This window comes from Artemia franciscana, chromosome 15, assembly GCF_032884065.1.
Source record: "Artemia franciscana chromosome 15, ASM3288406v1, whole genome shotgun sequence".
In the NCBI taxonomy this organism is placed as follows: domain Eukaryota; kingdom Metazoa; phylum Arthropoda; class Branchiopoda; order Anostraca; family Artemiidae; genus Artemia; species Artemia franciscana.
The window spans coordinates 30,251,633-30,264,250 of NC_088877.1; the positions used below are offsets into that span (position 1 = coordinate 30,251,633).

Here is a 12,618-nt window from a genome sequence, read left to right on the forward strand (position 1 = left end):
AAAAATATTTTGCTATTTAGAGAGAGAGAGAGAAGTTATTTAAAAAACACAAAAATTACAAAAAAAGAAAAATTTGCCGAAAAGCCTTATGGCTTATGCGGCACAAATTAAATGAATTGATGAAGCATAAATTAAATAAAATAAAGAATCTGAGCAAACAAACATTCAACAAGTACTAATATAAATAAATAAATAAACCTTAAAGCGAATGAAACTTAAATTGAATAGGTGAATCAAGCTTGAAACGAACAAAAATCTTTACAAACAAGAGTTAGTATATTTTTGGATACTGTCTAAAGCTTAGTCTAAAGAGAGTCTAAAGCTTACTGCGTCATTGGTGCTTTATTAAAAACGAATTATATAACAAATATTTGGTTTTCCAGTTATTACAGCATTGAAAATGAAAATAAAAATTACTGTGAAGTAAAATCTTGAACCGATTAACTTTCAACAATTAACATTTTTATATGCCAAATATTCCTTTGATTTGAATTGTACTTTCCAAAACTGTTCAATACGCATTTAGAGTTTCCAGTAAAGCGCCAATGACGCAGTAGATTTTAGACTTTTATAGTGATAGAAGAAGGCAATTTCCAATTATTGCAGTGATTTTGTTTTTCGTTTCAAGCTTGATTTGCCTATTCAATTTAAGTTTCAATCATTTTAAAATTATTTGCTCATTTATATTAGTATCAATTGTCTGTTTATTTGTTACGAATATTTATTTAATTGTGTTGCGAGAGCAACACTTTGGTTTTTTGTGTTGCGAGAGCAACACTTTGGTTTTGTCGTGTTTTTTTTTTTTTTTTTGTTCCTAGCACCCCGATTTCAGCTTGTCTGAAATCGGTCTGTCCCGGTCCGTAATTTCGTCAGTCGACAAACATGACGTGAGTCGACAAACAACTTCATGACGGCATAATGCTCAATCCTTACAATGACGTCAGTCAACACACAAACCAACAACTTATTTATATATATATATATATATATATATATATATATATATATATATATATATATATATATATATATATATATATATATATATATATATATATATATATATATATATATATATATATATATATATATATATATATATATATACTAGCTGTTGGGATGGCGCTTCGCGCCACCCCAACACCTAGCTGGTGGGGCGCTTCGCGCCCCCCCCAAGCCCCCCCGCGCGCGTAAGTCGTTACGCGCCATTGTAGCTGTGTCCCTGTGTCCCACCTGTGAATAGAGATAGATATAAATATATATTTTTAACTACGTAAAACATGCGAATATACAACATTCTTCGCTGTCCCATTGTCTGTGCATATAAATAGCATTTATATTCCCTGTGTCCCGGTCTTCATTTGTGTCCTGGTGTCCCAGTTTGTAATTTCTCTTTGAGTGTCCCGGTCGTCATTTATATTCCCTGTGTCCCAGTGTCCCGGTCGTCATTTGTGTCCCGGTGTCTCGGTCTGTAATTTCTATTCAAACAATCCCTGTGTCTCAGTCGTCAATTATATATCCCGCCTGTGCCCCCGGCGTCCCCGTTGTAGTTGTGTCCCTGTGTCCCGGTCGTCATTTATATTCCCGGTCGTGATTTGTGTCCGGGTGTCCCAGTCTGTAATTTTTCTTTGAGGTTCCCGGTCGTCATTTATATTCCCTCTGTGTCGGTCGTCATTTGTGTCCCGGTCTGAGTGTTTTTTCTTTTTAGTTTTTTTTAGTTTTTTACATTTTTTCAGTTTTCTTTTTCTTCTTTATTTTTCAGCGTCACTATGAAGTACATATCGCCGAACCTTTGTTTTTTAACTTAAATCTGGTAGGCATTGATGACCTTATCCAAGTCAAAATCCCAAACCCAATCATCATCGCTATCATTTTCAGTTTTGATATGTTTTGACTCTCGCTTTCCAGGTGGATTTTCATCTAACTGCGCGGTTTTGCGTTCTTTAGACGCAAGCCTGTTTTCTTGCTGTTCTTGTGATTCCTCGACACGCTTTCTTTTCTTACTTTCTCTATCAGCAGCAAGTTTTTTGGCATAGACTCTTTGAGCAGCTTCCTCGGCTGTTGCCATTGTAGGTTCTTCAGTCATTTTACAATTAAACATTTTTCCGTGAACGCATGTGTTAAATACCATTAATGACGTCACCGTCAAAGCAAAAATGACGACAACTAACTTCATGACGTCAGTCAACACAGAAACATGACGTCACCTGACAGACAGACAGACACACAGACAGACAACTTATTTTTATATATATATATATATATATATATATATATATATATATATATATATATATAATTTTCTTTTAAATTTTCTTTTAATTGATTTAGGTTAATTTTCTTTTAAACTGCCTAGTGCAAAAAACTACCATTTGTAGCCAATTAGCTACAAATGCCTTCTTTTTAAAAACAGAAATTTAAAATCAATAGAAAACCAATTAAGAAGGTCAAGTATTTGTCTTTGTCCTCAAGCTAACTAGTAAAAAAGTTTCCAAAAAAGTTTTTCAAAGAGCAGCAAAGGCCAGAAATAAACTTAAGATCAATAAATATAAAAACTTATATCTTAATACAAAACGTAAACCAATCAGGCCATAGCAAACAAGTATACTACAGGTACTATTTTAAGCGAATAATCAAATCTTAAAATGAGTAAAACCTAACTTGCGCATACAAATCAAGTTTAAAACGAACAAAAATCACTACAAACAAGAGTTTGGCTGTTACTTCCTTTTGCAACTATAAGAGTCTAAGGCCTACTACGTCATTAGCGATATCCAAAAAACTATGTGTCTGTAGCAGCCTTGGAAACAACCTAATAAATTAAACCAAATATTTGATGTATAATACTACTAATTGCTCATCTACTCAAGATTTTACTTCACTGCGATTTTCATTTTATTTTCAATGTACAAAAGAAAATATTTACAATATAATTAGTTTTAGCGGAAAACTTCACAAGCTTACTAAATTCATTATTGTGTGGACTCTTAGAATTGTCGTACCACTAATTGCGTCCAAATTTCTTAGAAACTTTCTTTCAGCCGCGTTTACATTAGTACTAGTAATCTTAAGTATTGTGTATTTGGTCATATGCTCTTCTTCAGTATTCTTATTATTATTTTGTTTTAGGAACATAGTATCATCTGTATATACAGGATGCCCATTGAATTTGATGAAGATTGCCATCAAAGGTTCGAACGTCATTTATGATAAACGTCAGGATGCTGTGTTCATGAGAATTAGAAATCCCCAAGCAGAAGCCAAGATTCTTAGCAGCGGAAGAGTCGAGTGCAGGGGTGCCAAATCAGAGGCAGACTCCCGCTTGGCAGCCAGAAAAGTTGCCAGAATCATACAAAAACTAGGTTTCAACGTAAGTCTTATTTTCTCATTCTTATAAGTGGTTAGTAGGGTGATCTATCACTTTGCGAATAGTTCATTGTTTGCTACTTGTTGAGTCAATTTATCATGGTTGCAGCAGTAGCTACAACCTAGTAAAAAGTGAACCGTAGCTCATACTTACCTAAAGCTAAAAAAATCATTTTGAAAAAAATTGTGTTTTATAAAGTTAATAATCTAAAAGAACCACCCGTTGCTTATTGACACTAATTTTTTTTTCATTGAAACTTTTCTATTGCAGAAAATGTAAAATTAAATAGAATTAATTTAGTAGTGTTTCTTATTTGCATAAAAAATTTGAAATCGATATGTTTGTTATTTAATCCATTGAAAAATTCTGCAGCTTTTCTAGCAGTCTTTTTTCTTATTAATCGTGCCCTGAATTTTCTAACTCTTATTTCTGTTCAAAATAGAGCCAATTTTGCCTCATTCCGTCGTAGTAACTTTAGTAACAGTTTAATTTAGTTTTAGTTACAGTGTAATAGTAATTTCAGTAATAGCAATAGTAATTTTCGTTATAGTAATCTTAATTTGGCGCAAACCAAAACACTACAAAGAATAAATATTTTCATGTCCATGTACTTTTTTTTTCGGTAAAGGGTAAATTTTAGTCTGGTCTTGATTTCGCTTTGGGTGTTTTCAGCCCTACTCGTCATAATATATAATAGTAGTGCCCCTACAAGTTTCAACCTAATACCCCCCCCCCCCCAGTTGTTCTCGAGGTATTGCTGAGATGTTTTCTTGGCAACCAGCATATACCCACTGCCTTTTCATTTAGGTTTAAGGCACCATTTAGTACTCAAGCAAAATTTATTTACAAAGGGTAAAATGCATTACCACGGGTGTTGGCATAACCAATAGCCTTTGACACACATACCTAGGTAGTGGACCGTTCTATTATGCTGAGGAAAATCACTTTTTAAAAATTTTGAGAGGGGAGTATTTTGAAAATGTGTGAAGCCTTCTTGCCCTTCAATCACTCTTGACTCTTAAAAAGGGGAACTAGAAGTTTTAGTTTTCAATCAAATTAGCTCGTTCAAAAGTTACAATGATACTGCCACCTACTATTATTTGATTTATTTGGAACTCTCTCTAGGTGTTCCCTAAAAGTTTCACCTTTCCAAATATAGTGCCTTATACCCATATTTTTTTTTAATATTTTTTAAAAATTTCGAAAGTTCGAAATCCTCGACTAATTACCCTTAAAGGTTCAGCTGAATAATTTAAGGTGCTCTTGAGCTTCAGCTTAATACCATTAGCTTGTGTTGTTGCAACAGTTACTGTAGCAGCACTAATATCAGTAGCAGGCTTTGCATACTACTCTTGGGTTTCTTCAAAATCCCTTCAACACATCACACACTGAAAGTTAGAACTAAATAACATCAACCTTTGCTGAAGAATTGCTGATTTGTCCTTATAACAGACTGTGAAAGCATAGTTTGTTTAGATTTAGTTAAAAACAGGTTCAATATCTCCCTATTTTTTTGCAATACCCTTAGCCTTAGCAATAAAAGCAGTAGTACCAGCAGTAATATTAGCAATAGTAGGAGCAGCAGCAATAGTAGTAGTAGAAGCAGCAGTAGTAGTAGTAGGAATAGAATTAATATTAGTAACGTTAGTTTTAGTTGTAACAGTAGTAGTAGCTGTTTTATTAATAATGGTAATGACAGTAGCAGTAGTTGTGGTAGTATTAGTAGCACTAGTATTTGCATTTATAGGAATAGCACTAGTTATAATAGCACAAATAGTATTAACATATTGCGTGCTAGTCAGTTGAAATCCATTTCACAAGTCCTCGAAGTTTTAACTTAATACTATGAGCTAGTGCTATAACATTACTGACGTGTTCTCTAGACAGCAAGAACATTCAAATAGCTCTTGAAATTTTTATCCTAATGCTCGTAGCCTAACAAGTTGTTACAATAGAAATAGGAGTTAAGTATTAGAAGGAAAAGTTGTAATTGTAGCAGTGGTAGTGCTGTTATTAGTAGTAGCAGGCACTTGATCTTCCTCTTTGAGCATTCGCTGAAAGTTCCAATTAAATACCCAATCCTTCTTTTTTTATGTACCCTCTTTTGACAAATTGAATGTTCATAGTGTCTTTTGATTTAGTTAAAATATCCTATAGTATTCTCTCAAATTTCCACCTTCATTGATTTAGCCTTAATAGTACTAGTATCATAGCACTATTGGCGGTAGTATAAGAAGTAGTAGCAGTAGCTCAGTGTTGTATTCGTAATAATATTAACAGAACTAGCAACAGTGTTAGCAAACGTAACAGCATGTACAACTGTTAAATTTTACTTGTGGTATCCCCTCCAAATGTCCCATGACAGCTCTATCCCTACCGTGACAGGCCCTATCGCAGTGCACTATTGAAGTTTCCAACCCTTCATATTTATCTTCCAACACACATATCTTTCTAATCCTGCAACATACTTATGCCTCTAATCTGGCAGCTCACCAGGAACCTGCAGCCAAACTAGCTGTAGTCCGAATATCTGCAGCCAATTGGCCACAGCCTGGGTACCTGCAGCCAACCTACAAAAGCCAACCTGTAGGTGCAGCAAACCTACAGCTGCCTGTGAACCTGCTCCCAAACTACAACTGACCGGGTACCTGAAGCCAACCTAAAACTACCCAGGTACCTATAGTAAAATGGAGTAATCAACCCCTCGCATCCCCTCAATGACTCCGAGCACTGTGCCCAGTGATCTGGTCTTGTTGCTATAAACCAAAAATTGTACAATGTGACATCGTTCTTTAATTAGGCAGCGTTGTAAAAATTAAAACTTAAAACTTCTTTCTGTTCCTTAGACGTAGTATCAATGTTATTTTGACAACCTGAATGCAATTATGCCTTTCTGATTTAGTTAAATAGTAAGAGTGTAAGTAGTTAATATAGCAGCTCTGAAAGCTTCAACTTGATACTTTTAGTCACTCCTGAGCAATCGCTAACTCCTCTTATTGACAATTAAACAAAAAAAAGTTTTAATTAACTGAAAGTAAGGAGTGACATTAAAACTTAAAACGAACAGAAATTACTTAGTGTAACGAAGGGGCTGTTCCTTCCTCAATGCCCCACTCTTTCAAACAGTTCGTGATAACGAACAGTAGTAAGGAGCGACCAAAACTCTAAAAAATGGCATTTCGATACCAATGGCTTCATCAAAAGAATCTTATTTTAATGCTGATTTTAATTATATAAGTTTCATTAAGTTTAGTCTTACCCATCAAAAGTTACGAGCCTGAGAAAATTTGCCTTATTTTAGAAAATAGGGGGAAACAACCCCTAAAAGTCATAGAATGTCAAAGGCAGATCACGGATGCGTGTTTATTTGTTTCTTTGTTTTTTTTTTGTTTTTTTCCCTGGGGTGACCGTATCGATCCAGTGGTTCTAGAATGTTTTGAGAGGGCTCATTCTAACGGAAATAAAAAGTTCTAGTGCCCTTTTTCAGTGACCAAAAAAATTGAAAGCCACCTAGGCGCTCCCACGCTAATTATTTTCCCAAAGTCAACGGATCTTAATTCTGAGATAGCCATTTTATTCAACGTAGTCAAAAAATCTTATAACTATGCCTTTGGGTAAATAAATATAAAAAGTTTTTTCAACTGGAAGTAAGGAGCAGCATTAAAACTTAAAACAAACAGAAATTGTTACGCATATGAGGGGCTCACCTCATCCTAATACCTCGCTCTTTACGCTAAAGTATTTTTAGTAATTTCAACTATTTATTCTACGGCTTTTGTGATTCAGGGGTCATTCTTAATGAATTGGGACAAAATTTAAGCTTTAGTGTTAAGAGCGGGTGAACGCCCTCATATATGTAATAAAAACATGAGGAAACAAAAGTTCGCTACCTAAGTTCTAGTTGCCTTTTTAAGTAACCAAAAAATCGGAGGGCAACTAGGCCACCTCCCCCGCTCCTTTTTTTATCAAAATCATTCGATCAAAACTATGAGGAAGCCATTTAGCCAAAAAAAATAAAAAATATGCAAATTTCGGTTTAATTATTCCTCTGCGGAGAGCCAAAATCAAAACATCCATTGATTCAAAGATGTTCAGAAATTAAATTAAAAAAAATAAGTTTTTTAGCTGAAAGTAAGGAGCGACATTAAAACAGAAATTACTTCGCATATGAAAGGGGCTGCTTCCTCATCAACTCCCCGCTCTTTACACTAAAGTTTGACTCTTTCTCTCAACTCTACTTTTTAAAACAGTAAAAAACTTTAGCGTAAAGAGCGGGGCGTTGATGAGGAAGCAGCCCCTTTCATATACGAAGTAATTTCTGTTCGTTTTAAGTTTTAATGTCGCTCCTTAATTTCAGCTAAAAAAAACTTGTATTTTTTTTATTTAATACGCTAAAGTTTGACTCTTTCTCTCAACTCTACTTTTTAAAACAGTAAAACATCTTAGTGTAAAGAGCGGGGCGTTGAGGAGGGAGCAGCCCCTTTCACATAAGAAGCAATTTCTGTTCGTTTTAAGTTTTAATGTCGCTCCTTACTTTCAGTTAAAAACTTTTTTTTGTTTGATTTCTGAACGTTTTTTAATTAATGCATGTTTTGATTTTGGCTCTCCGCAGATGAATAATTAAAACAAAACTTCGATTTTTTTTGGCTAAATGGCTTTCTCATAGTTTTGATCGAATGATTCTGAGAAAAAAGGAGCGGGAGGAGGCCAAGTTGCTCTCCAATTTTTTGGTTAGTTAAAAAGTCAACTAGAACTTTTAATTTTTTACGAGCGTTTTTATTAGTAAAAGATATGTGTTACTTACGAGTTAGCTTACGCAACGAACTTCTGTATTCGTATGTTTTTATTACGTATATGAGGGGGTTTACCCCCCTAGCTCTGTACACTAAAGCTTAAATTTTGTCCCAATTTCTTAAGAATGACCTCTGAATCACAATGGCCTTAGAATAAATAGTCGAAATTACTAAAAATCATTTAGCATTAAAAAATTAAGAGCGAGGTACTAGGAGGAGGTGAACCCCTCATATGTGTAATAATTTTTGTTCGTTTTAAGTTTTAATACTGCTCCTTACTTTCAGTTGAAATTTTTTTTCATATTTATTTTTTCATTGTTTTTGTTTAATATAATGCTAGAAAATCCTGCACTCCGTTCATGGAAAGTTTCTTTCCCCATGACAAATTCCTCCATAGAAAGCTCCCCCAACATATCCCCTCTTCTCAACCCCTTCCCCCCAATCAAAAAATCCCGCTGAAAACATCTTTACACTTCCCAGTAACCATTACTACATGTAAGCACTGGTCAAAGTTTGTAACTTGTAGTCCCTCCCACGGGGGCTGAGGGGGAGTAAGTCGTCCCCATATACATAGTCATAAGGTTTTTTGACTGTGTTGAATAATGACTTTCTCAGAATTTTGATCCGTTGACTTCGGGAAAATAATTAGCGTGGTAGAGGGCCTATGTGCCCTCCAATTTTTTGGTCAGTTAAAAAGGGCACTAGAACTTTTCATCTCCGTTAGAATGAGGCCTCTCTTAACATTCTAGGACCACTGGTTCTATGTGAGCACCCCTGGGGATAAAAAAAACAACAAAAAACGAAAAAAAACAAATAAACACATCCGTGATCTGCCTTCTGGCAAAAAATACAAAATTCCACATTTTTTAAGATAGGAGCTTGAAACTTCTGCATAAGGGTTCTTTGATACTTTAAATCTGATGGTGTGAATTTCATCAAGATTCTATGACTTTTATGGGGTGCTTCCCCATGTTTTCTAAAATAAGGCAAATTTTCTCAGGCTCGTAACTTTTGATGGGTAAGACTAAACTTTATGAAACTTATATATTTAAAATCAACATTAAAATTCAATTCTTTTGATGTAGCTATTGGTATTAAAATTCTGTTTTTTAGAGTTTTGGTTACTATTGAGCAGGGTCGCTTCTTACTATAGTTAATATTAAGTGATATCTTGGATATAGTGCTTATGTAGCAGCAATAGTTGTAGTAGTAGCGACATTAGTTAGCTTATATTAGTAAATTACACCATTGAAACTTTCCTATTGCAGAGCATAGAAACTAAAATTCGTTGCAAAGTAGTGGTGCTAAGTTTGAAGTTACGGAAAGCCTTGATCAGACTTGACTCAAAACTTTGAGGATGTGAAATTACTTTGAACTTTGTCCTTTGAGTGTCTTTGATTTTCAAACAATAGACAGGTTCTTTAAAAGCGGGATTGAGAAGACATGAAAAGAGTAGAAATTCTTTTTTTGAATTTGCAGACACAAGTTATTTTTGTGTTATGCTTTAAACACATACTTTTGCATTATGCTTTTCAGGTGGAGTCCAATTTAGTATTATTCAACAAAAGCAATAGTACCATAATCTTCAAGAATCAAAACTATAACTATAGTATAGTTCAAATTGAGGGAAGTAACTTCAGTTGAAAACCGGATACATTGGGTTAAATTTTTGTTGGAGTCAGGGCTGTCCTTAAAAAAGTAGAGAGGTCATGGTCGGTATTTCTAACTTCTAATGCCATGGAGAGTGACAACCTGACCGGTGGATGTCTTTTATTTCCGTTGGATAAGTTAACACTCTGTTTATTTGTTTGTTTTTGAGTCTTATATGCTTGATTTTATTGTTCGTTTTAAAGTGTCACGATTAATTATTCGCTCTTTCATTTACAGGTAAAATTCTTAAATTTCAAAATTAAGAATATTATTGCCACCTACGATACGGAGTTTCAAATATGTATAGAGTGCGTACCTATTTGGTTCAAGAATTTCAGGTAACTGCATATATTGAATTAATGGCACTAGTACAATGACCTTGAATGTTTAAATACTTGATTTTATCTAGAATTCATAGGCCTTGATAAACAGCATGACTAATGGTGTTGGCATAATTATCTGAGGTGACCGACTGGGCAAAACCGAGAAACTTAAATAATTTTATATAAATAGGTTTGGTATAATATGATAATTTTTATTAGCTCAACACACAACAGTACAAGGTCTGGCATTATATACACCGATGGGAATATACGTCCCACAGCAGAAAATGAATGCAATATCACAATTACAAACTGTAAGAGACTTAAAAATTTGCAGTATCCCAAGATACTCCTAAGTAAAAAGGACCAGTCCAGCAATTTAAATATGAAAGTTGTTCGATCCCATAAAGTGTGTCTTTTATACCATAGGTCAACCAAATTATTCCAGACGACAGACTACATAAGCAAGGAAGCGGTTGTTTCTCAATTTCCTTTCAAAGCCTGCACGTACAAAGGATGTAGGGTTGTTTTATGATTAATTTCTACATCTTTACCTTAATAAAAAGGGCTATTTGAAAACTTCACATTTTGTATTTTGCATCTTGATATTTTTACCAAAATCAAATTCTAACTTAATTAGTCAGCTTTACTAGAGTATATAATCTCCTTGAACAGAGCCGTTTTATTTATGTTAAATAATGAATTAAAATGCATTATATTTTATTATGCCAAATCATTCCGGTCGACAGACGTACATAAGCAAGGAAACGGTTGTTTCTCAATCTCCTTTCAAAGCCTAAACGTACAAAGGATGTGGGGTTGTTTTACAGTTAATTTCTAAATCTTTACTTTAATAAAAAGGGCTATTTCAAAACTTCACATTTTGCATTTTGCATCTTGATATTTTTACCAAAATCTAATTCTGACTTTATTAGTCAGCTTTACTAGAGTACTTCCCACCTTGAGAAGAGCTGTCCCAACTCTGTATTTTACTTTGAAACAACAATTTCAAGTATTTTGAACATACTTCCTATGTTGCCATTATTTATTGGTCATTATTTTGCATACAACCTCACTTAGTTTCTTTATGGTTATCTCTATGGCTAAATGTCAATCCATTTCTGATCTCCTGTAATGTTATCAATTTTGGAATCTATCCTTGTGTAGGCTATCTCTTTTTATTGCATTTGGTATCAACCGAGTGAAATATAGCGATCGCAAGTTCTGTCGGTCTGTCCCGGTTTCGCTACTTTAAGCACTTCCAGGTAAGCTAGGACGATGAAATTTGGCAGGCGTATCAGGGACCAGGCCAAATTAAATTAGAAATAGTCGTTTTTCCTAATTTGACCATCTGGAGGGGGGGAGTGGAGGGGCCATTAATTCGGAAAAAATAGAAAAAATGAAGTATTTTTAACTTACGAACAGGTAATAAGATCTTTATGAAATTAGATGTTTGGACGAATATCGTGTCTCAGAGCTCTTATTTTAATTCCCGACCAGATCCGAAGACATTGGGGGGGAGTCGGAGGGGGCGGGAACCTAAAATTTTGGAAAACGCTTAGAGTGGAGGGATCGGGATGAAACTTGGTGGGAAAAACAAGCACAAGTCCTAGATACATGATTGACATAACCAGAACAGATCTGCTCGCTTTGGGAGAGTTGGGGGGAGGGTTAATTCTGAAAAATTAGAAAAAATGAGGTGTTTTTAACTTACAAAGGAGTGATCAGATCTTAATTAAATTTGATATTTGGAAGGATATCGTGTCTCAGAGCTCTTATTTTAAATCCCGACCGGATCTGGTGACATTAGGGGGAGTTGTGGGGAGGACCTAAAATCTTGGAAAACGCTTAGAGTGGAGGGATCGGGATGAAACTTTTTGGGAAGAATAAGCACAAGTCCTAGATACGGGATTGATATAACCGGAACGGATCTGCTCTCTTTTGGGGAGTTGGGGGGGGGAGAGAGTTAGTTCTAAAAAAATACAATTTCTTAAATAGGATTGATAGGATCTAAATTAATAGGATTAAAAACGATCTAATAGGATTAGAAAGTTAAAAATAGAGGTATTTTTAACTTACGAAAGAGTGATCGTATCTTAATGAAACTTCATATTTAGAAGGACCTCGAAACTCAAATCTCTTATTTTGAATTCCTACGGGATACAGTGTCACTAGGGGGGGGGGACCGGTAATCTTGGAAAACGTTTAAGGTGGAGAGATCAGGATGAAACTTGGCGGAAAGAATAAGCACAAGTCCAAGGAGCCTCTGATTTTAGTTTTAAAGCAGTCTAGTGATTCTTACAATTTTGCTAGAGCTTATACCTTATGAGCTCTTGGCTCTTGGTCCTTCCGACCTCGTCACAAGTGCCATATGAACTCTCAGCACTTGTTTCTTTTTGTTTTAGTCTTGAAGACACTTTCTTTTCATACCTTTTCTAATATGCATCTGTATATGGGAATATTAACGAAATTTCTTCTCTCTCTG

The 12,618-nt window shown here is 34.8% G+C and overlaps 1 protein-coding gene across 4 annotated transcripts in view; it reads left to right on the plus strand.

The window, feature by feature from the left end:
* LOC136036326 (TATA-box-binding protein-like) overlaps positions 1 to 12,618 on the plus strand; it is a 166,796-nt gene that overhangs the window by 36,229 nt on the left and 117,949 nt on the right. The window contains exons 4-5 of one of the 4 annotated variants that reach the window (XM_065718481.1): positions 3,130 to 3,370; positions 10,048 to 10,148. The exons of the other annotated variants lie outside the window; for them this stretch is intronic. Coding sequence (XP_065574553.1) covers positions 3,130 to 3,370; positions 10,048 to 10,148 — 342 coding nt within the window. The remainder of the gene's footprint in view (positions 1 to 3,129; positions 3,371 to 10,047; positions 10,149 to 12,618) is intronic. 4 annotated transcript variants of the gene reach the window in all.